The 21825-nt window shown below is 39.2% G+C and overlaps 2 protein-coding genes across 4 annotated transcripts in view; one reads left to right on the forward strand and one right to left on the reverse strand.

The window, feature by feature from the left end:
- LOC148357725 (sodium- and chloride-dependent GABA transporter 2-like) overlaps positions 1-5100 on the reverse strand; it is a 22474-nt gene extending 17374 nt beyond the window's left edge. Inside the window, exon 1 of one of the 2 annotated variants that reach the window (XM_088345998.1) lies at positions 5073-5100. In XM_088345998.1, coding sequence (XP_088202124.1) covers positions 5073-5094 — 22 coding nt within the window. In that variant the 5' untranslated portion in view covers positions 5095-5100. The remainder of the gene's footprint in view (positions 1-5072) is intronic. The other variant, XM_088345999.1, reaches the window with a different exon arrangement.
- LOC148357726 (WD repeat-containing protein 20) lies at positions 4021-18528 on the forward strand. Of its 2 annotated transcripts, XR_015851558.1 has the most exons (6): positions 4021-4303; positions 4379-4813; positions 7758-7940; positions 10873-12258; positions 15842-16011; positions 18207-18528. XR_015851558.1 is itself a non-coding variant. In XM_088345995.1 (5 exons), the coding sequence occupies exons 2-5, from the start codon at positions 4409-4411 to the stop codon at positions 15887-15889; spliced, it is 2022 nt and encodes a 673-aa protein (XP_088202121.1). In that variant the 5' UTR covers positions 4021-4303; positions 4379-4408; the 3' UTR covers positions 15890-18528. The 2 variants fall into 2 exon arrangements, 1 of the variants encoding a protein (XP_088202121.1); XM_088345995.1 differs by having other exon boundaries at positions 15842-18528.
- The last annotated feature ends 3297 nt before the right edge of the window (positions 18529-21825 follow it).

A 21825-nucleotide genomic window follows, 5' to 3' on the forward strand; every position in this document is an offset into this window, starting at 1 on the left:
GATATGTAAACCCCACACAGAGAGCTCGGAAGCTGGACTTGAACCCAGGCCCACTGAACTGTGGGGCTGGACATATTAACCACCACTATAAATAAACAAATATAATAGGAGAACACTGGATATAAATGCAGGGCGGCACGACAGCTTGGTGGTTAGCGCGTCCGCGGCACGGTTCAGAGTTCATGGGTTCAGATCCAGCTACCAGCTACGCAGTTTGCATGTTCTCCCCTTGCTTGCGTGGGTTTCCCCCGGGCACTGCGGTTTCCTCCCACATTCCAAAGAACACGCATGGCAGGTTAATTGGCCGTTCCATATTGTCCCTAGGTGTGAATGAGCAAGTGAGATGTCTGTCTCTGTATGCCCTGTGACTGGCTGACAACCAGTTCAGGGTGTCCCCTGCCCACTGCCCGAAGATAGCTGGGGATGAGCTCCAGCACCCCCGCAACCCTACTGAGGATAAGCGGTGCAGATAATGGATGGATGGATATGAATGTGTAGAACAATTTTGATAAATGAAAGCCACCTAACATTCTAGAACCAAAGTATCTACAGCAGTGATTCTCATAATTTTACCCTAATCTCCAATAAGAATAAAAAAAAATAATGTTTCTTAAAGGCACAATTTGGTGAAGAGCAAGGAAACCTGCACAGTAGGCAAAAAGTGTATCTCATCCCTCATCTCATTAGCTGCACCGCTTATCCTCAGTAGGGTCGCGGGGGTGCTGGAGCCCACCCCAGCAATCATCGGGCAGTGGGCAGGGGACACCCTGAACTGGTTGCCAGCCAATCGCAGGGCACATGCTGGTTTAAGATCAGGTAAATGTGTAATTTTGTAGTTGTAATCCTGTGCAGTCCTTTAAGACATTTTTGTGATTAAGGGCTTATAAATAAATGTGACTTGACTTGACACACAGGGACAGACAACTCGTTCGCTCATTCACAGCTAGGGACAATTTGGACCGGCCAATCTACCTGAAATGCAGTGTATATTAAATAAAATTAGCATTAATTTCTGAATAAAAACGTATTGAAATATCTGAGTCAAAAGTCAAACGATTGTATAAGTTGACAGGTGTGTAGGTTGGGGTTTTGAAGTAGGGTTAAAATTTGTGTGTGTGTGTGGGGGGGGTTAACATTGGAGTTAAATATTTAAATAAAACAACAGACATTTTAAAGTTGGTTAAATTAATTGAAAATATGACAAAGTTTTAAGGGTTAATGTGTGATATTTGACCACTAGATGTATTGTGTAGTGCAACTGAAAAGGAATTCTACCAAGTCCAAGGAAAATGATCAACTATGGAGACTCAAAGTGACCAAACTGCACCATTTTCTTCTATTCTTTTGCTTTGCCTTTCACAAGGTTTCGGGGTTCAAGGGGTACCCTTCGCAGCAAGATGGCAGTCATGTCATGGGGTGTAAATCATGCTTCGAATACAAAAATAAATATATTTGAAGAGTGTTTTTACATGAATTGTTCTGCGTTATTTTGTTTGTTTCTGCTTGTGCAACAAGTAAAATAAGGAGGAAAAATAAAGTGCTTTTACATTTTATGTAAAGTCAATATTTTTCCAAAGTTTTTGTACTCAAACAGGTTCTTTTTTTGCAGAGAATGTCACCTGCTTAGAAAAACTCTTGACAAATATGAAACAAGGAGGTACAATAAAGTGCTCATACATTTTTATTTAAAACCAAGATTTCCCAAGGTTTTTGTACTCAACCAATTTCTTTTTTGTCGAGAATCTCACCTGTTTTTGAAAAAAACTGTTTCGCAGGGGTACATAGATATAAGATAACAAGTTTTTATAGAATCAGCCGTACCGCTTATCCTCAAGCCACAATGCGCTTGAGCGTATATTTCTGTAATTTCACCACTGAAAGGGGAATCTATTGCGTTACTTTGCCGCTTTTATTTTAAAATACTACTCTGACCCCACCAACATAATGCATACCTGTCAACCTGTACGTTTTTGCCGTGCAAAGTACGTTTATTAAGCATTTTAAGACATGTACGACGTACAAGAAAATCTGTACGGAAATACGCAAATTTGTCAATTATGGGTAGCATCCGGTATACACCGACTATCACGAATCGGCAAATCAATCGAGTCAAACGAGTTTGCCACGGTAGCCTCTATCTCGGTATCGTTTTTTTCGTTGCAAACGAAGCGAGCATTTGATGCTACTGTACGCATGCGTCTGCTGCTGTAGTGCTTAATTTCGACTCCCCTGCAAAATCCTCCCCCCTCGCGTGAACGCGCATTCTGCTACGCTTCCGTCAATAGCAATCGTATTCTATATAACAAGCTTATTAAAACAATAAAGCTATTGTCGGAAGCGCAGCAGAATACGCGTTCACGCGAGGGGAGAGGATTTTGCAGGGGAGTCGAAATTAGGCACTACAAATCAATGGTTGATATTGTAGTTTGGTTTACAAACTAGAAATGCTAACAAATTTCATCATCTCATTAGCTGCACCGCTTATCCTCAGTAGGGTCGCGGGGTGCTGGAGCCCATCCCAGCAATCATTGGGCAGTGGGCAGGGGACACCCTGAACTGGTTGCCAGCCAATCGCAGGGCACACAGGGACAGACAACTCGCTCGGTCATTCACACCTAGGGACAATTTGGACCGGCCAATCCACCTGAAATGCATGTCTTTGGAATGTGGGAGGAAACCGGAGTGCCCGGAGGAAACACAAGCACGGGGAGAACATACAAACTACGCACAGTAAGTCCGGTAGCTGGATTTGAACCCACACAGGAGGTTCCCAAGACCTTAGAACTGTGCCGCACACGCGCAAACCACTGCGCCGCCGTGCTGCCCGCCAACTAATTTTTTCCTCCAAAAATATCTTTATTTACAAATTTAGACTTAGAGTGTTATTAATGGATATTTTAGTTAAGCTGATAACAGTTGTTCTTGATTCTTTTTTTTAATTATTAAGAATATTTACAGGATGATATAACGAAACACATGTACAATATAACATGTTAAACTACATAAATAATCACGTTTGAAAAAAGAATATGTGTTAGATTTTTTTTGTATTTTGTGAGGTAAAATACGACAGTTTGTAAGGGCATGGAGTTGTGGAGGTTGACAGGTATGATAATCTGTTTCGCCCCTGGAGGATTTTATATGTTATTTATTTGACTATAAGGGATTTTATACAATTTTATACAAATTACATTTATTGAATGCAATGAAGACTTTTCACCGAGGAGACTTAGGTTCGATGACAGGTCGCGCCGTTCCAAGTGTGGAGTGTTTTGGCTGGAGAATTTTGATAACGGGGCGCTGACGAAGGACTGAGGCCTTGTTTTGATAAATGCTTGGCATTGTTTTGAGAAGCGCTTTGCTGATACGAGTTTCCTTTAGACATGGCAGCGCCTTTCGGCAAGGTGGTGGTGAAGCTGGCACCTGACCTGCCCCATGGGAAGAGTTACCACGCCCCATGGGAGGGGCCTTCGTGACGCACCGGTCAGACGAGGTGGCGACTAGGTGGAGGTCACGTGGGGAGTTCCTGGCCCGTGCATGGGGGAGGAGCCAACATCCCAGCTTTTGAAAAGACGTGGACAGAAGACGGAAGAGAGATGGGAGATCAGATCGAGAATGAGAGGGAGGCTCGACGAAGACTAATTAGACTAATTCGACAATAATTCGGCTAATGTGATGGAAATCACTTAGTTAAATACTTTAAGAAAATGAATCTGCCCCCGTGTGGAAATGCCAGTCTCTTGTACATTTTCCATTAAGAAACGAGCATGCATTGTTGGGTGAATGAAGGTTATGTTTGGTTAATGGAGTCAGATAACTTATTCGAACAATTTGGTAAACGTTACATTTTTAATAGTTGTTTTCCCTAACACCCCGAACAGCTTTGCCCAAATTAAAATAAAAGCAGATAAGCGCAGAGGAAAAAAGAATGAGGAGTCTTTGAACCGCTCTCAATAAATTAAAGGAAAACCGGTGGATGACAAAAGAGGGTCCAGGATAAAACCGTGCGCCCTATATTTATTAGGAGGCGTTAGTGCGCAGCTGCAGCAGCACTGGGCAGGCAGCCTGGATTCGGGCGTGCGCATTTCCGCTCTCACGTAGTAGCTGCGGTCGAGTGGAGCCAGGCTGGGACTCGAAGACGATGCATTCGCCGACTCATAGACGCTCCCCGTCGGACTTGAGTTTCCGGCCAGCATCTCTTCAGTGGCCGACATTTGTATAAAATGCAACGGGTTACACGAGCAGCGCTGGTCGGCCTAGCTGAGCGCGGCTGCTTGCCTCCACCGCTCCTCTTTCTGCTCTAGTAGGCTACTTGCTTTCTCCAACATATTTCTTCCCTTTTATTTGTTAATCATTTACACGCTGATTTTGTCACAAGAATTCCCCGGGCGGCTCGTTTGGACGAAAAATGGCCGGAGATGGCGGAGCTCTGAAGGATATCAATGAGATCAAGTCGCAGTTCCGGACCAGAGAGGGCTTCTACAAACTGCTCACCCTCTCCGACTCGCAGCAACGGGGCGGATTGCCGAGGGGTTCTGCTGCCGGGGCCACGTTGGGTTCGGCGGCCGGAGCCGGGCTTCTGCAGGGGCCCGGAGCCGCAGCAGCAGCAGCCGCCGCTGCTGCCGCGGCCGCAGCAGCCGCCGTCGCTTCCTCATCCAATGCTGCAGCCAACTCCTCGCCGGCGGGTTTCCTACCGCCGGTGCGAGTCTCCATGGTCAAGCTGCAGCCTGAAGACCCGGGAGAGGAGTCGGAGCGGGTGTGTTTTAACATCGGCAGGGAGCTTTATTTCTACACGTACACCAATATTAAGAAGGTGAGCCCCCCCGGCTGGACGGCCCTCTCCTCCCGGGTCACGGGAGCTAGAGTGGACACTTGGGTTTAGCTTCGCGTGCTAGCTAGCTTAGCATTTAGCATTCATTTCACAGCTTTTTTGCTGTTTGCTGATAACAAACACCGCCTTTCATTTATTTCGGATTTTTTTGTCCTTGACACTTTATGCTACAACTACAGTTTATAACCAAGAATGACATTTAGTGAATTGAAAGACCATTGAGGATGAGTCACTTGCATACCTGTCAACCTCCACGGCTCCATGTCCTTACAAACAGTCGTATTTTCCCTTACAAAATAATCTTACACTACATATATTTTTTCAAACGTGTTTTTTTATGTAGTTAAACATGTTATAGTGTACTTGTGTTTCGTTATATCATATATATTGTTAATTTACATTTTGTTGTTAGATCCTGAGATGCTCGACATGAATGAGGTTTATTATAAAAAAAAGTTCAAAAATTAAGTAGCTTGGACGTTTACTGTAGAAGGAAAAAATACATGCAAATATAATTAAGTAGAATAATACATTTTCTTATTCAAATTATTAATTCATTTTCTGCATCAATTTATTGTTGGTAATATACTGATTAAAGGAATAAGCACAAACCTGTCTTTTTTCATGTTCTCCTTGTATACTTCCTTTTTTCTTAACTTCTTTATACAACATAATAATTCGTAATATAATGCATCAAAGCAAGTGATCAGTTTGAGAGCCGTCGAAAAAGCCGGTTCTCTAAAAATAGACTGACTTCCTTTCACTACACAATTACCACGGAATGATGAATTATGGGAAATCCCCAGGCAGACGCATGCTCACAGTAGCATCAAACGCTCGCTTCGTTTGCAATGGAAAAAAACGATACCGAGATAGAGGCTACCGCGGCGAACTCGTTTGACTTGATTGATTTGCCGTTTCGTGAGAGTCGGTGTTTACCGCATGGTACGCATAATTGACAAATTTGCGTTTTTCGGTAAAGATTTTCTTCTACATCAAACACGTCTTAAACTGCATAATAAACATACTTTGTACGACAATAACGTACAGGTTGACAGGTATGCACTTACCAGGAGATAGTGGTCAAGGATGTTGAGATCAGAAACATGTCTAAAAGATTCGTTTTGTGACTCTTTCGCTCTGTTTTAAGTGAGGCATCGGTCCACCTTATATGAATTAATAGATCAACAGTTTCATGTCAAACGTGTCTTAAGTTTTTAAGAGATTCAAGATAATTTAGGGTTTTAAAGGGACTAGGGCAAGCCAGTCTTGGGAGTAACAAATCATTCTTTCTGTGAGATTTTATACGTCAAGGATGTAATCAAACATAAAGTTTAATTTTTTAAACACGGGCCTGCCAACCAAAGCATATTTCTACCCTTATTAATGATTGTATTACCCCCTATTAAGCGACAACAAACCTTTCAATTACAACGCAGCACCTATTTACTCACAGCAAGACGGACTATGTCGAAAAAACCCCAACTATAATCAAATACAAGTTTATTTTATTTGCCAATTAAACAACCCAAACAATTCTTTCAGCATCTTTCTTCGTTTTTTCCCCACTTGTAGTAAATTCAGTGTTGCTGTACAAAAATAGTTATTAGGCTTACACATTTTGAAATGATCAGAAAATGTATGAAATATGGGGATACGTTGACAGATATGTAAATAAAAATAAGGTCTTCAAATTCGCCCAACTTGCGAACAAAAAAAGTTGAAAAGATGTTAAAAACGTTTTAAACGAGCTGTGTAAATTTTTGACATTTGAAAAAAAAAAAGACTTTTTCAAGACATTATAAATGATTTGGACCACATTGGATGTTACGAACGAGTGACCTATTATGGGCAATGTTAAATGTGCTAAAGTAACCCAATTTTAGATGTCTTATTTTGAGCTAAAATTCAACTTTCAAAAAAGTGTGTGCTAAGAGCTAAAAACTGTAATCTAGAATTTGATTATCAGATTTATCAACTACTATTTTTATTAACTATTTATTGTTGGATACCCCTGAAATCAGACCTTTTTTTTTAACCACAGAATTGTAACTCTTCCTAATGAAATATTCATGCATTTAGTTTTTCAAAATGCAATTGTCTTTATTGTCATTAATTGAAATGAAGTGTACATTATTTACAATGAGATTACACATGGAACTCCAGGATAGATTTTTAACGAAAGACGAAAATTAGACTAAAATAAGAATATTAGGATATGCCGAGGTATGGCTCATCTCTAAAGAGTGGGATAATGCTTTACATCCCCCAAAAAACAGTGACCAAATGATGAAGCTGCTGTGTCCAAATTCGATCACTAGACTTCTGCTACTGGTAACCATGAAAACTAGTACTGTTTCGTGTCTGAAGAGCAACCTCCTACCCATATAAACTGCCTGGAGAGGCATGAGCACCGCCAGGCTGTACTTGCCCAAGACACACTACAGGAAGTGGTGCCCCTACAACCCTAGTTAAAGGATCCGTGAACAGAATATTTACATTAAATTAGATTTATTATATCTAATTATCTTTTGAAGCATATAGTAAATAGTAGTAATTGATTTTGTCAAAATTAAATAAATTCCATGTTCTTTTTTTTCCTTCATAATTTCTTAGTATTGGTTATCCCACAAATTAAAATGTTATTTTTACTATTTATTGACTTCTGTGTATCTGATTATTCAAAAAAATGTTTGATAATTACTATAGTTTTTCATTACAGTCCTATTTCAATTTTAGTTTTGTTTTACGCTATCCAAACAACTGTTTAGATTGTGGATGAAGGTTTTAAGGTCGGTGTTTCAAAGTACTACTGTAAAAATGTTTATAGTCCAGGAAAGTGTCTCAATGTTCAAGAGCAAAGTTTGTTTTAAATTGGAGTTAAGTTATTTGGTGTCATGTTTTTTCAAACATGCGCTTCTGCCAGGCTGTGGACCTGAGCAAGCCTATCGACAAGAGGATCTACAAGGGAACGCAGCCCACCTGTCACGACTTCAACCAGTACTCTGCATCTGCAGACAGCGTGGCGCTTATTGTGGGTTTTTCGGCTGGGCAGGTGCAGTACCTGGACCCCATCAAGAAGGAGACCAGCAAGCTCTTCAATGAGGAGGTAGTAAACTTGTTTTTAGAATAAGCTTTCAACTAGCCTGGGTAAAATTTGCAGGTTAGGGTTTCAAACCATATTTAAGAATGTGATAGACTTTTCTTAGGTTTAAACTTAAGTGGACACTCAAAATAAGGAGAGGAGGCAAATTTTGAACTTGCAAGGAGGACCGGGAGAAGAGCCTTTAGATAAGAGAATTTGATCCCATCATCAAGCCCTCCTCTTAGCCCCCTCCTTTATTACGGTGCTTTTACAAAATTGTGCCCTGTGTGTAATGTAAAGTGGCTGTGTTTCACATTGCTTAGCCTCATGCTCAATCACGGTTTTTGGGTGGAATCCGATGTTTTTGTTGCAACTAAATGCGACTCTCATGCCATCTCTAATGTGAACGCCCCCATATCCCGCTTGTGCAGAAAAGGACAGCCAACATCACAGGCAATGCATTGTTCGCAGAAGAACTTGTAGGTGCTAGCGTATCTAGCAATTGATGTATTGTTCTACCAGAGGATGAACAGGCTTTCCCCCAAATATTAATTAAACCCAAAACCTCACTTTCCCTCCATTGGATGCTTTGCATGTTTTAGTTCGTGATGGTATGTTGAACACACACTTCTCTGCTTGTCTGGGTTGTGCCGAAATGTTTTAAACCATTGTTATTCATATCTGTTTTTAATGCTTATTTGATATTGTTTAGGTATTTAAACATACAGGCACTGTAACAGTTTGGGTTTCCGAGCCAGGCTTATTTGATTACCCACCAACTCATTTATTTCCCTCCCAAAAAGTAATTTTGGCTTGCTGGGCTAAAGTTCAGTATTATTTGCTAATTGCAGAATTGTGTTCACGAGTCAAGTCTTTCAAATTGGTTGCCTCCAATTTACATGTTTTTTGCCCTCCTCCAAGTAGTATTATGGGTGCATTTTTAAACTTGCCTTTCTAAAAATAAAGCAAAAAGGTGCCAGTGGTCACTTGTAAGCCTTAAGACAACTATAGTAGCCCGCAAAATTAGCTCAGTATTTATGCGACGCAGTGACTTTAAATTTTGAATTGTACATGTTTACATCAAATACAGTGTAGGGGGTTTTGGCTTTAATTTGAATATATCTAGGATTTAAAACTATTATTCTTTAGTATAATCAGTTAATAAATTCGCCTCTAGATGTCGCTAGCACTTCACCATAAAGTTTAGTTTTAAGATTTCTTCCTTTTTGTCTGAAGGAGCAAAAACTCGCTACAATGAAATTAATTTTAAATTAAGTTATTACCTTGAGTTGTTTGAATTCTGATATGAACTAAGAGAAGGAACCAGACAGAGTAATATGAAACAAATGATATATTGATACATGTAATCAACAAGAAACTAGAAAAATAATACACAAATGACACTGGGAGATCGAACAGTAAAACTGTTGAGTTAGTAGGAAAAAGAAAATTCCACTAATACTTTCCTCAAGAACCGTCAGCTTGAAGTTTAGTTTAAACCGCCACCTTAGAAGTTGCGTCTGGTGTTGAGTTTCCATTGTGCTTCTAGGTGCCAAGGCAAAGGTCTTGCGTGTCGGTGGAAAGCTGCATTGCAGGCTTGTAAGGTCGTCTTTGCTCAGTTGACGTATGGGGCAAGTCCAGGAAGAAAAGAGCGAGTATAAATTGTGAATAGCATCTCTCTTTAAAGGGGCAGTGTTGCTGGACTAAATCACACCTCAAAGTGTAGGCCAATGGGCCCTCATCAAGATTGTTCTTGAAGCAAGTGGATGGAAATTTAGTGAGGTGAATCTGTACGCAGGAATGTCTCCCAAAACGACACTTGCACGAATTATCTAAAACATTTTCGATCAATACACCGCCTTGAATGTTTTAGTTACGGTCAAAAACTTACTGTCATCATACTTTGTTATCAGCCCCTGCAGATTTGTGGTCTTTTTTTGGGAGACCTGGGTACGTCCAGGATCTGTCCTTTAGGGGGCGCAGTCATTCCACCCATTCCAAAGGCCTGAGTTCATTGAATTTTGGTGAAATGCGAATTTTCAGTCCTGCCTGTGGTAGTGGAAAAATAAAAGGAGAACTCTTCTCCTGACTAAAAAAAAGTGTACGTAGCCTGATATTCCAGTGAAGTCTTTGAAACAAAAAAAAGAGGTAAACATGAAAGGAAGAATAAGAATAGGGTAGTCATTGTTGAGCTGGGCTTATTTGCACTACAACCGTAAATATTTATTTAAAAATACAACAGATGGGGTTTAATAAAATTCTTCAATACTATTCACTTAGTGTAATTTTAAAGTGGTAAATATGATCCCATGTACCGTATTTATTCGTGAATACCTCTTATTTTTTTCACCTCAAAAAAGAACTCTTAAGGTTCGCATTATACATGCAGTTTATATTTTTGTACTTTTGCAATAACAGATCAATTGAAATGTATCGCTGACCACACTCTCAAAACATTGGATGCAAAGGGATCATACCCGGGTCGCGGTGGTAAGACAACCATTGATATAGATGACATACGAAAAGGCATTCTATTTTGTCTCTATGAAACTATTTTTTTTGATCACAGTACCAGATACAAATGAGAATGGAGAAAAAAAAAGTCGTCCAGAAAGATCGAAATAATTGCAAAAAAACAACAACAGGGAAAACAATTCTTTTGTGTATCTGAAGATAATTTGGATTTTGAAGAACATTAAATAAATACATTGTAAATTTATGTTGGTATTATATTCATAGTTTGTGTTGTCAATAAACGGTTATAAACATGGCTGCACATATTCAACAATGTTTGTTACTTTCAAGTTGAGCTGAGGGCAAATTAGGGGTGCGCTTAAAAGTAAGTGAACATTACACACTAATAAATACGGTATATTTGCTTAGAGTCATCTTATAATTACAAAATTGCACTGTCCTTTGTCAATTGTGCATTTTGTCTCCTGTCTTGCATGTGCAGCGTCTGATCGACAAATCCAAAGTGACGTGTCTGAAATGGCTGCCTAAGTCTGAGAACCTTTTTCTGGCCTCGCATGCCAGCGGCCACCTGTACCTCTACAATGTGGAGCATTCTTGCGGCACGGCGGCGCCTCAATACTCGCTTCTGCGTCAAGGCGAGGGCTTTGCCGTGTACGCTTGCAAAACCAAGACGCCCCGAAACCCTCTCCTACGCTGGGCCGTGGGTGAAGGCGGTCTCAATGAATTTTCTTTCTCACCTGACGGAGTCCACGTGGCCTGCGTGGGCCAGGACGGCTGCTTGCGGGTCTTCCATTTTGATTCCATGGAACTTCAGGGCATCATGAGGAGTTATTTTGGAGGCCTGCTTTGTGTTTCGTGGAGCCCTGATGGCAAATACCTGGCAACAGGGGGCGAGGATGACCTGGTCACTGTGTGGTCCTTTGCGGAAAGTCGCGTGGTTGCCCGCGGGCACGGACACAAATCCTGGGTCAACGTGGTGGCATTCGACCCCTTCACTACCTCCCTGGAGGACGAGGAACCAATGGAGCTCAGCGGGAGTGAGGAGGATCTTCATCAAGGTGGGGCGCCCAACAATACCACCCCGCACTTTGGGCGGGTGCGCACAAGCAGCACTTTGTCGCGTCTCTCCCGGCACAGCTCCAAGGGGGGCGGCTCTCCGGCTGTCACCTACCGATTCGGATCCGTCGGGCAGGACACCCAGTTTTGCTTGTGGGACCTCACGGACGACGTCCTGTACCCTCGTCTACCACTTTCCCGTGCTTTTACCAATACCTTTGGACCCACGCTACCAAACTCAGTGGGTGGCGGAGTGGAGGGCCACCACCATCCGCCTGCTGTGGGCACCTCCAATCCACCCCCGCTGCCTCTACCACTCCCCCGATCCCTCTCCCGCTCCAACTCGCTCCCACACCCAGCGGTTGCAAACACCTCCAAAAGCCAAGGCCCCACGGAAAGTGGCCCCGGTGGGACAGTAAGCGTGACGGGTACGGTGGGTGCCGGGCCAGGTAACACCGCAGCCTTCAGTATCGGTCGTTTCGCCACGCTTTCCCTGCAGGAGCGCAAGTCGGACAAGTCTGCAGTGGGTAGCGGGGTGGAGAAAGAACACAAGCGTTACCACAGTTTGGGGAATATCAGCAAGAGTAACGATAAAATCAACGTGGCGCCGCGAGGAAGTGGGCGCCTGGATGCCGCCAAGGTGCTGGGCACCACATTGTGCCCGCGAATGCATGAGGTGCCACTCTTGGAGCCGCTAGTGTGCAAGAAGATCGCCCACGAGAGACTCACCGTGCTCGTCTTTATGGACGACTGCATCATCACGGCGTGCCAAGAGGGGCTCATCTGCACATGGGCCAGACCCGGCAAGACGGTATGTACCAGCTCACTCCCTGGATCTCAACGGCATTAACGCGTTTTCACAACCATAGGGCACACTGTGTTAAAAGGCGCATTCTCCGTAGCTGGTTTTATTCCTGTATTTAACACTACACCTGGCGCTTCGCCCGATAGGGCTCAGTAGCCTCCTGTTTAGAGCTGCGTTACAACACAGACAAGCATACAAATGTGTGTATTTAAAAATACAACGGAAGCAAAAATGAGTTTTGTTGTAGTTTTTTTAAGTTTTGATTACTAAGTAAAACACACGGATAAAACAAAATTTTGACAAAAGAGCTCACATTTTTAACCAGGAATCCATATGAAACAAAACCATCAAAATCCTCACCCTATGTTTCTGACCAGAACAGCTTCGCTTAATCTCCATTAAAAGCTTTACTGTCTTTACTTTCAGAGTCACGTTCATAGTTCCCAAAGCTCGAGCAACAGTCCCGGCAGACACGTTCGCCTTCGCGTCGACAATTCATTATTTTCATTATAAACCGCAGAAAGATTCTGTGCCACAGTAGTTTTGGTCTGGGTGGATAAATGACACCATTTCATGAAACAAAAGCACCAATAACAATAACTTTGAAGTTTTCTATATACGCTATGCCGTTGGCGTCCATGAGTGCAAACAATGCGTTGCGTGTGACTACCTGTCCTCTTCTGCTTGTGGGAAAATTGTGGCGCTCACACAGGAGAAGGCATAAAAGTCACAGGGGGTCGCATAGAATTTTAATTTAGTTGGAAATGTGAACATAGGATTTCACTCAAATGTTGTAGGTCTAGGACTCGACCAAGGCTCGGACCTGTGACCTCCCATTCTCGCGACGGGCGCCCAAACCTAAGGCCACCGAGGTGGTCTCCCTCTACCGCTTTACCTGACGCACGATTTGAAGAAAATCTGAGACTTGTATGTGCTCCTTTTGGTTGTGAAAATACAGTAATCCCATCAATATTTGTAAGCTCATTGCCAATGTCGATGACGAGTTAAAATTTTGGAGGCACTCGAAATCAGGAGACAACATCAATAGATCCTTAACTTCCAAGGAGAACAGGAGTGGACCAAACGCTCAGATAAGAAATTTTACCTGTCCTACTAGCATCCCCCCTGCCCTTTATTTCATTAAACCGCTGAGGACACTGCCTTAAAGGGTGTGGATATCAAAGAACAGCAACATGAATGGCCAATAGTGACAATGACGTAAACGGTGCATAACAGTCAAAACAACAAACAATAGTGTGGTATAAAAGTCATAAAAAATTGTATTTTATGTAGACTCATTTTCTAGTGTCCAATAATGAAAATAATACATTTATCAGTTGCAATGTCTTTATTCGTCTTGCCAGTTGGACACAGTTTGACAATTGTAATGTTCTGTCAATATTTGAATTAATGGCATTTTGTCGGAAAAAAGAGTTCAGAATATTAATAACAAGCATGTCAAAACGCCTAAGAACCATATGAAAATGTAAATATTGAATGGACCTATCTAATCTATTCAATGCATGAAATCATGTTTTCTACATTTTGTGAGCTAAGACACACATGGCAAATCTCGAGGTGCACTGCTCTTTGAAAATTATATATTTTTTAAAGTAATTCTCGGCTTCAGTTTTTGTACACAATTCAATTATTAAGACGTGCTATTATGTAGGCACAATTGACCATATATTTGTTTTTATTAAAAAGTCAAGTCAAGTCATTTTTATTTGTATAGCCCTTAATCACAATTAGTCTAGTGTGTCAGTGTGTGTACTTTTCTTTCACAGCTATCGCAAAAATATGTTGGCAGCTATTTATAATTTACTTTTCTAATTGAAAACAAATCTATTAAACACATCTTGTTTTTAGTAAAATTTAAAAAAATACTTACAATGATGGAAACAATTTTTAAACTACTCTTAAATGTTTGTTTTAAACTAAAACAATAATAAAATGAGTAAAAACAAGGCTGAGTTTTGTGTTTTAAAACAACTTCTTCAGACACAATACCATCAGCCAATGGTGAAGTTCTACTACCTACTGGATATGGAGGAGTGTTACAGTTATTCTGTTATTTACTAGAATCCTGTTTTTCAACCAGTAGACCCTGTTTAGTGTGCCGCAGGGAATTTCTCAATATTATCTTCGTGAAAATGCCTGACATAGTTCAGTATTTTTCCATTCTTCGAGTGATCAGTTAAGTAACACTAACATTCATCCATATCAGTAGGTGGCAGCAGATGACTATTTTCTTATCACTTTTTATTTACTGCTTATCTGCTCATGAGACAGCACAGAGAAATATATTTGATAACTTAATTTGTTTGATGAAGCTGTTCAAGAATGCATTACAAAAAAAATCAAGTAAATGATATTGCTGATAATTTTCCTCATTTTAATTTAAACCGTCGTTGTGTAATATTTGGCCTCTAGATGTCGCTGTATAATGTAGTCTAACAGAAAACTAAGGTATAATGCACCAAAAGAATGCAAACTACTGAGACTGAAAAGTAACCTAACTATACCATTTGTCTTCTCATCACATTTTTGCCCAGCTTTTCATAAGCTTTTTGGGCGTTTGGGGTGTACTTGCAGCAGTAAAATAACAAGACAATCATGTCAGCTGACTCAATATTATTATTATTATTATTTTTTTGGGTATATTTTTCTTTTAAGTAAATTAAGTTTTTTTTATCATAAGCATCTTGCGTCACTTCCTCTTTACACAAAAAAAGAAAAAAGTTGTAAATGCAGTAAAATAAGATTTTGTTCTACCTTCATACATTTTGTGCTCATTTTAAGTCTTTTTTTTTGTTACTTTTTCTAGAAAATCAAGATGAAAACTATAAACACCCAGTATAATAAACTCAATTTTCAACCAAAATAAATAACATGTATTACCTCCAGTTACCACAATTGATAAAACTGTATACTGTCAATGTAGGCAATGTGACTATTTAAGCCTTTAAAAATGGAAATGGTGCTGGGAATTATTTTTCAGCAGACAGTATGCCTTAAAAAATTGTATGAAAACTTGTCAAGTCAAGTTTATTTGTATAGCCCTTAATCACAAAGAGTCTCAAAGGGCTGCACAGACAACAGATTATTGTGACACCATCCCCTGATCTAAAACCTACATGAGGGCAAATAATACACAGATATTGTCAACATAAAATATAGGTTATTCATATGCTATCGAATAGAAGTATTTTTTAAGCTTAGATTTAAACATTTCCACTGAGGTTGCAGATCAAATCCCAGGGGGAAAATCATTACAGAGCACCGGGGCCCGAATGGAAAACGCTCTCGAACCTGTGGATCTCTTCTTGGCCCTTGATCACTGGTAGACCAGCATTTTCAGAGCAAAGGCTCAATAAAGGTTGATAAATACATCATGACAATGGCAGGCTTTGAAGAAAAAAAATACCAATTTCTTGTTGCCAAATACTTGAAATTCGACAATTAACCCTAACCCTGCAGTACACAAAGTAAGGTCCTGCACCACAGTAAACGTAGGAGAAAGAAATTCTGATCACACAGTAACTGAACCCATTCAAGTAAATATTTTTGTGTGCTTCCTCTGTTGCAGAACATAACAACACAGAATGGAAACTCTCCCAGTGGCACCGTGGTATAGCTGCACTTTCCTCCCTCCTTCTATCCCAAAACGGAAGGGAAACCGTCAAGACCAGACCACCTCACCGATGCAGTATTATACTCTCCGCTCGCACCGCCGAAGCCACGGCCTGCTGTATTTAAGTAATTTATTTTAACATGAGACTGTCGTAATTTATACTGTAAATAGTTAAGAAGTACTCTAACGGCAAAGCTGTACAGGAAGCAATTGAACACATTGTACGTGGCAACACACTGAATGTCTTTGAGCAAATTATGTCATCATGTCTTTTTTTTTTTAAGTTCACGCCGGCGTTGTACTCGGGTCCATGTCACGTGACAAAACACACGCGATTGCTGGCGTTGTAGCATCATATATATATATATAACAATCTTTTGTGTTGCACACAGAGGTAATAGGCACCTATATATTTTGAAGGCGGATATTATAGAGAGCCCTGTATAAAAGTAAATATTGAAATGAAAACATATTATCACTAATAAAGAGGATAGGTGTTTTTTTTCCCATCATACAATTTCCAGGTAAAGTCCTAAAGCAGGGGTGAGCAAACTTGGATTTGCTGGCCGCATTAGGTAAAAAGATTTGGCCTGAAAGGCCAGGTAAGCAGAAGAAATATTACCGATTTGATTTTTTTGTATCTACCAATAAGATCTGAAATCCGATACCTTGGCATTACATAAGAAAAAAAAAGATAATGTTGGTGCATCCACTTTTTTTTTTCTCATCGCTGCTATTTAAAAAAGATGCATCTCATTTTCGGTCTTTTTTGTAAACATTCCGTTTAGGCAAAAAAATAATAAATGAGAAAAATGGAGCCAAGTTGCTCTGGAATAGCAGGAATAGTCTTTTTTTTTTTTCTTTATATAGACAATTTAATCAAATTGATTCTGAAACGTACCAAATTAAAGCAAGATGATAAATTGTTGTTTTTGTAATTCTTCAAGCCCAAAACTTGATATGCATTGATACATATAAATGCACATAAAATGGATTAGAGCTATCTCAGAAGCGGATTTTTATTTAATCAAATAAATATATTGCTAAATAAAATACGTATTCTGCTGCCTGATTGTACAAAATAGCAAGTAAAGAAAAATGTAGCCAGGTATGGAATGTTAGGGATACCATCCGTAGTACTTTTTTGTTTTTAACCATTTCATATATATTTCATTTTGGGCGCCTGATTAAAAAACGTTACAGGCATGTATTTGTAGTAGCTTAGTAGTAGTAGTTTGCCCACCCCTGCCTTAATAGAGTAATTGTAGAAGTCCAAAAAATATTCTGCAAATTGTTCATTTAGTACTAAATGTAGATTTTCTTTTTATCATTATAATAAGTGCAGATTTTAAAGATACATTTTTTGCCTTGAAAAAACATCTCATCAGCTACACCGCTTATCCTCAGTAGGGTCACGGGGCTTCTGGAGCCCATCCCAGCAATCATCGAGCAGTGGGCAGGGGACACCCTGAACTGGTTGCCAGCCAATCGCAGGGCACACGGGGATAGACACGCACTCGCCCATTCACACCTAGGGACAATTTGGACCGCCAATTTAGATAGATACTTTATTCATCCCCGAAGGGAAATTCACATTTCCAGCAGCATCCCTGAGCTGAGAACAATACAATAATAAAGCAAAAAGAATACAATATACAAATACCCGGTGTGACGTGCAAATGCCCACTGTAGCGTGTTATATAGAATAACTAAATAGTGCTACACAGAGTACATATTGCAATAAGATTTGGTAATATGCAATGTAGGTGGTGTGGTTTACTGTGGGCTTCACCTGAAATGCATGTTTTTTTGAATGTGGGAGGAAACTGGAGTGCCCGGAGGAAACCCACGCAAGCATGGGGAGAACATACAAACTTCGCACAGGAAGTCTGGAGCTGGATTTGAACCCTCGCAGGAGGTTCCCAAGACATGAACTGTGCCGCACATGCGCTAACCACTGCGCCGCCGTGCTGCCCCTTGAAAAAACATATTGTAACAAATTAGATGCATTTTCCCCCGCCACAATTTGCATTTTTTTCCCGGGATTTTTGGAACGGTCAGAAACTTTTTGATAAAATATCGTTTTCTCCCTAAAATCAAATTTTTTTAATAAAGGAATTTTTGAGGGAAAACATATTGGACAAAAACTTTAATCTCCAACGCTGGGTATCTTTTTATTAATTTTTTTTTTTTAAAGAATAATTATTTGGCAAAGTGTGACTTTTTATCTTTCTAACTGCGTCATCAATTTTTATCGTAAATCATTGGGTTCAAGTTACACCATAACACTTTGTATTTCCTGTTTTCTTTGTTCATCCAGTGTGACCCTGATACTCCTTCATAGTGTTGCACCAGAATTGCCTCTTGCAACAATTTGCACACACAGAAACGACTCTCGATCACTCCACTTGCTTCTTGGTGGACGTCACTCAGATAAAAACACATTTGTTCCAACATCTCAAGTGTTTCAACGCTTTGCAGCGAGAATAACATTGAGCTAAGTATGTTTGTGCGTCCCATGACGATGTCATTCATACCTGGTTCTCTCATTCCAGGTCACAACGTTAATCTGATTGCCTTGCTTGGTTTCCTTTTGAACAATAAACACTATACTGTGAATACATACCATGCACGTGATGATAGCAATGAGGATGATTGTGTTTTTGTTTTTTACAAGTGTTTTACTTGCACTCCACCATACAACTTCTAAACTAGTCAAGTCATGTTCATTTGTATATCCCTTAATCACAAGGAGTCTAAAAGGGCTGCACAGATTATTGCAAACTACAGACTATTATTACACCATTTCCTGATCTGAAACCTACATGTCAGATAGGAAAAACCTCAACATGAAGAAACCTTGAGAAGGGACCGCACATGAGGTTATCCCCCTTCTAGGATGACCAGGCTGCAAAAGATTTTGCTATAACAAATAATACACAGATATTGTGAACAGAAAGCAGGTAACTTATAAATTGGAGAATAGAAATGTGTTTTAAGCCTAGATTTAAACAGTTCCACTGTGGTTGCAGTCTGAACGCCTGGGCCCGAATGGAGAACGCTCTCGAACCTACGGTTCTCTTTTTGGCTCTTAGAATCACTAGTAGACCAGAATTTTTAGAGCGAAGGCTCCGGACTGGAACATAGGGGGAAATTAAATCTGAAAAATATGAGGGAACAAGTCCAAGGATACTAGGCAAATAAGCTTTTAAAGTAGCTTTGTAGCTATAGTGCTGACTAAAAACACCTTGGTCAAAATAATGACTTACACTGAGATGTTTATGAAATAAAAACCCTTTTTAATGACTAATGTGAGAAGCAATAAAAGCCCATAACAGTGATGTTTAAAAATGAGACCTAACAACTGTCAAGAGCATGCAGAGTACTTGAGTAAAAAATAATATTAAATGAATGTAAACAACAGTAAATAATTGAACTAAAAACTTGTCATTTTTCTATTTTGTTATGTTTCCAAATTAGATAAGTATGAGGAAAACAGTTGGAGATTTTATTGTATTTAAAAGAAGTCAAGTCACATTAATCACAGAAATGTCTCAAAGGACTGCACATGATTACAATTACACAATTATCTGATCTTAAACCAAAAGAAGAAGAATTTTCCAGAAATAGTCCTTATGGTCTGACTCCTATCTTAATATAGTCTTTGACGGAAAAGGTTAAAATAGCATTAAAGTAATGCAAACTGCAATAATTGAATTTAGCAACCTGGCAATTCCCACTAATTTGAAAACGCCCGCTAAAAGAATGATAGAGATTTATCGTATTCAAAGGAATTGTAATTCCCCACAGTACATACTTCGTTGTTTCTGGAAATATTGTCTTAATTGTCATCGATAACAACGTAATGAACATTGTTTACAGCGAGATGAGTCGTGGTGCTCCATGCAGTAAAAGTCTTAATTAAAGGAGAAAAATAACGTGAAAAGAACTGTTAAAAAAGCAAATTTTTACAAGAAACTGGCCAAGTTGCATATAAGAACAATAGTTTTTGCTTTATTTTTGTACTTCGAGTAAATAATTTTCAAGTTTCTTCCCAAATAATTGGTAAGTAAAAAAGTTGGATGGACGGATATATATATATATAGAGAGAGAGAGAGAGAGAGAGAGAGAGAGAGAGAGAGAGAGAGAGAGAGAGAGAGAGAGAGAGAGAGAGAGAGAGAGAGAGAGAGAGAGAGATGATGGATGAAATCGGAGATAATAGACGTGGTAAGCAGTTGTAGAAATAAAATATTTACTGATTGTTTTAGCATATATATGATATTAGTTTAGCAAATTATACATAGCATCAAGAAACCATTAACCTGCATCTGTATTCCATCATTTCCAACAGGGAAATTCCCAAATAATGTGATGATTGCAAAAGTGATACCAATATACAAAAATTGAAACAAACACATATTCACAAATTACAGACTGGTATCTCTGCTTCCTCAGTTCTCCCAAATATTAGAGAAACGTTATAGTAAAAGGCTAGAGAAATTTGTAAATAAGCATAATTTATTTAATGAAAGTCAATTTGGTTTTAGGGCTTACAGACCAACAACAATGGCAGTTAATGATGTGGTAGAATAAGTTACCTATAGCATAAAAAAGAAGAGATACACAGCTGGGACATTTATTAATTTAAAAAAAGCATTTGATACTATTAATCATAATTTACTGTTCGAAAAATTGAATGATATGGCATCAGGGGAGTGGCCTTGAGATGGGTTGAAAGCTATTTGACTGGGAGGCAACAATACAGGTATATATGGGAGATTGGATATCTGGATATCTGTTGTGGAGTACAGCAGGGTTCCGTCCTGGGTCCAAAGCTTTTCAATTTATATATTAATGATATATTTAATGTTTCCAAACTATTAAAATCAGTCATATTTACAGATGACACTAAAATGTTGTATTCCAATGAAAATTATATTAATTCAGTAACAAATGTTAATAGTGAATTATTTAACCTAAATCATGGTTGGATATAAATAAGTTATCTTTAAATTTACGTGAATAAAACGGAAGTGATATTCTTTGGTAATCACTAGGAAAATCTAGACCTGGCTGTGAAAATGGATGGTGTTGCCATTGACAATGAATCAGAAATTACATTTTTAGGAATTACAATTGACAGTAAATCAAATTGGAAAACACACATCGGACACATACAAACAAAGTAAATGTATTGTAGTTATTAATAAAGCCAAATTCTTTTTAAACTATAATACGCTGTACTTATTATATTGTTCTTTAGTTTTTCCATACTTAACGTACTGTGCAGAAGTTTGGGGCAATAATTACAAAAGCTCACTCCATCCCCTTGTTGTACTCCAAAAACGTGCAATAAAGGATAATGTGATCCTACCAATATTCTATTTTAGCAGTCCAAATTATTAAAACTGTTTGATCTAGAGGAATTTTCCACTTCCCAACTATTATTCACAGTGACCAAAGATATACTGCCAGAGAACATACAAAAATTATTCACACAAAATTAAAGAAGCTATAACTTTAGGGGATGTAGTAACCTTAAGATCCAACCAGTGAGAACCACCAGGAAAAGTTTGTGTGTGTCTGTATGTGGAGTTAAACTTTGGAAAAAATTACAGGATCAGCTAAAACAATGTCCAAATATTCACCTGTTCAAATCCAGATCCAAAAAGGTTATTTGCAGATTACAGAGAGGAAGAAAATGGCATCTGAATGATATAGAAAATGGTAGATGTAAGCAAATCAACATCATTATTGTTATTACTATAAGGAAATTATTATTAATTATTATTATTAATATTATTATAATAACTATAATTATTGTTCTTATTGTCATTACTGGTGACTGAATGTCATCAAGTGATTACTAGCATTATGGAGTTAATAGATGGGTAAAACTAAATTAATCTGGTAGTATAAAAACAGTGATGGAAGTAGTG

This window comes from Urocampus carinirostris, chromosome 10, assembly GCF_059441175.1.
Source record: "Urocampus carinirostris isolate Australia breed hairy pipefish chromosome 10, RoL_Ucar_1.0, whole genome shotgun sequence".
Classification (NCBI taxonomy): Eukaryota; Metazoa; Chordata; class Actinopteri; order Syngnathiformes; family Syngnathidae; genus Urocampus; species Urocampus carinirostris.

Excerpts from the sequence above, each read along its gene's own strand:
- LOC148357726 (XM_088345995.1), top strand. The coding sequence starts at position 4,409 with ATGGCCGGAGATGGCGGAGCTCTGAAGGATATCAATGAGATCAAGTCG. Across the intron at positions 4,814-7,757 it reads CGTACACCAATATTAAGAAG|GCTGTGGACCTGAGCAAGCC; the intron begins GTGAGCCCCCCC and ends CGCTTCTGCCAG. Across the intron at positions 7,941-10,872 it reads GCAAGCTCTTCAATGAGGAG|CGTCTGATCGACAAATCCAA; the intron begins GTAGTAAACTTG and ends TTGCATGTGCAG.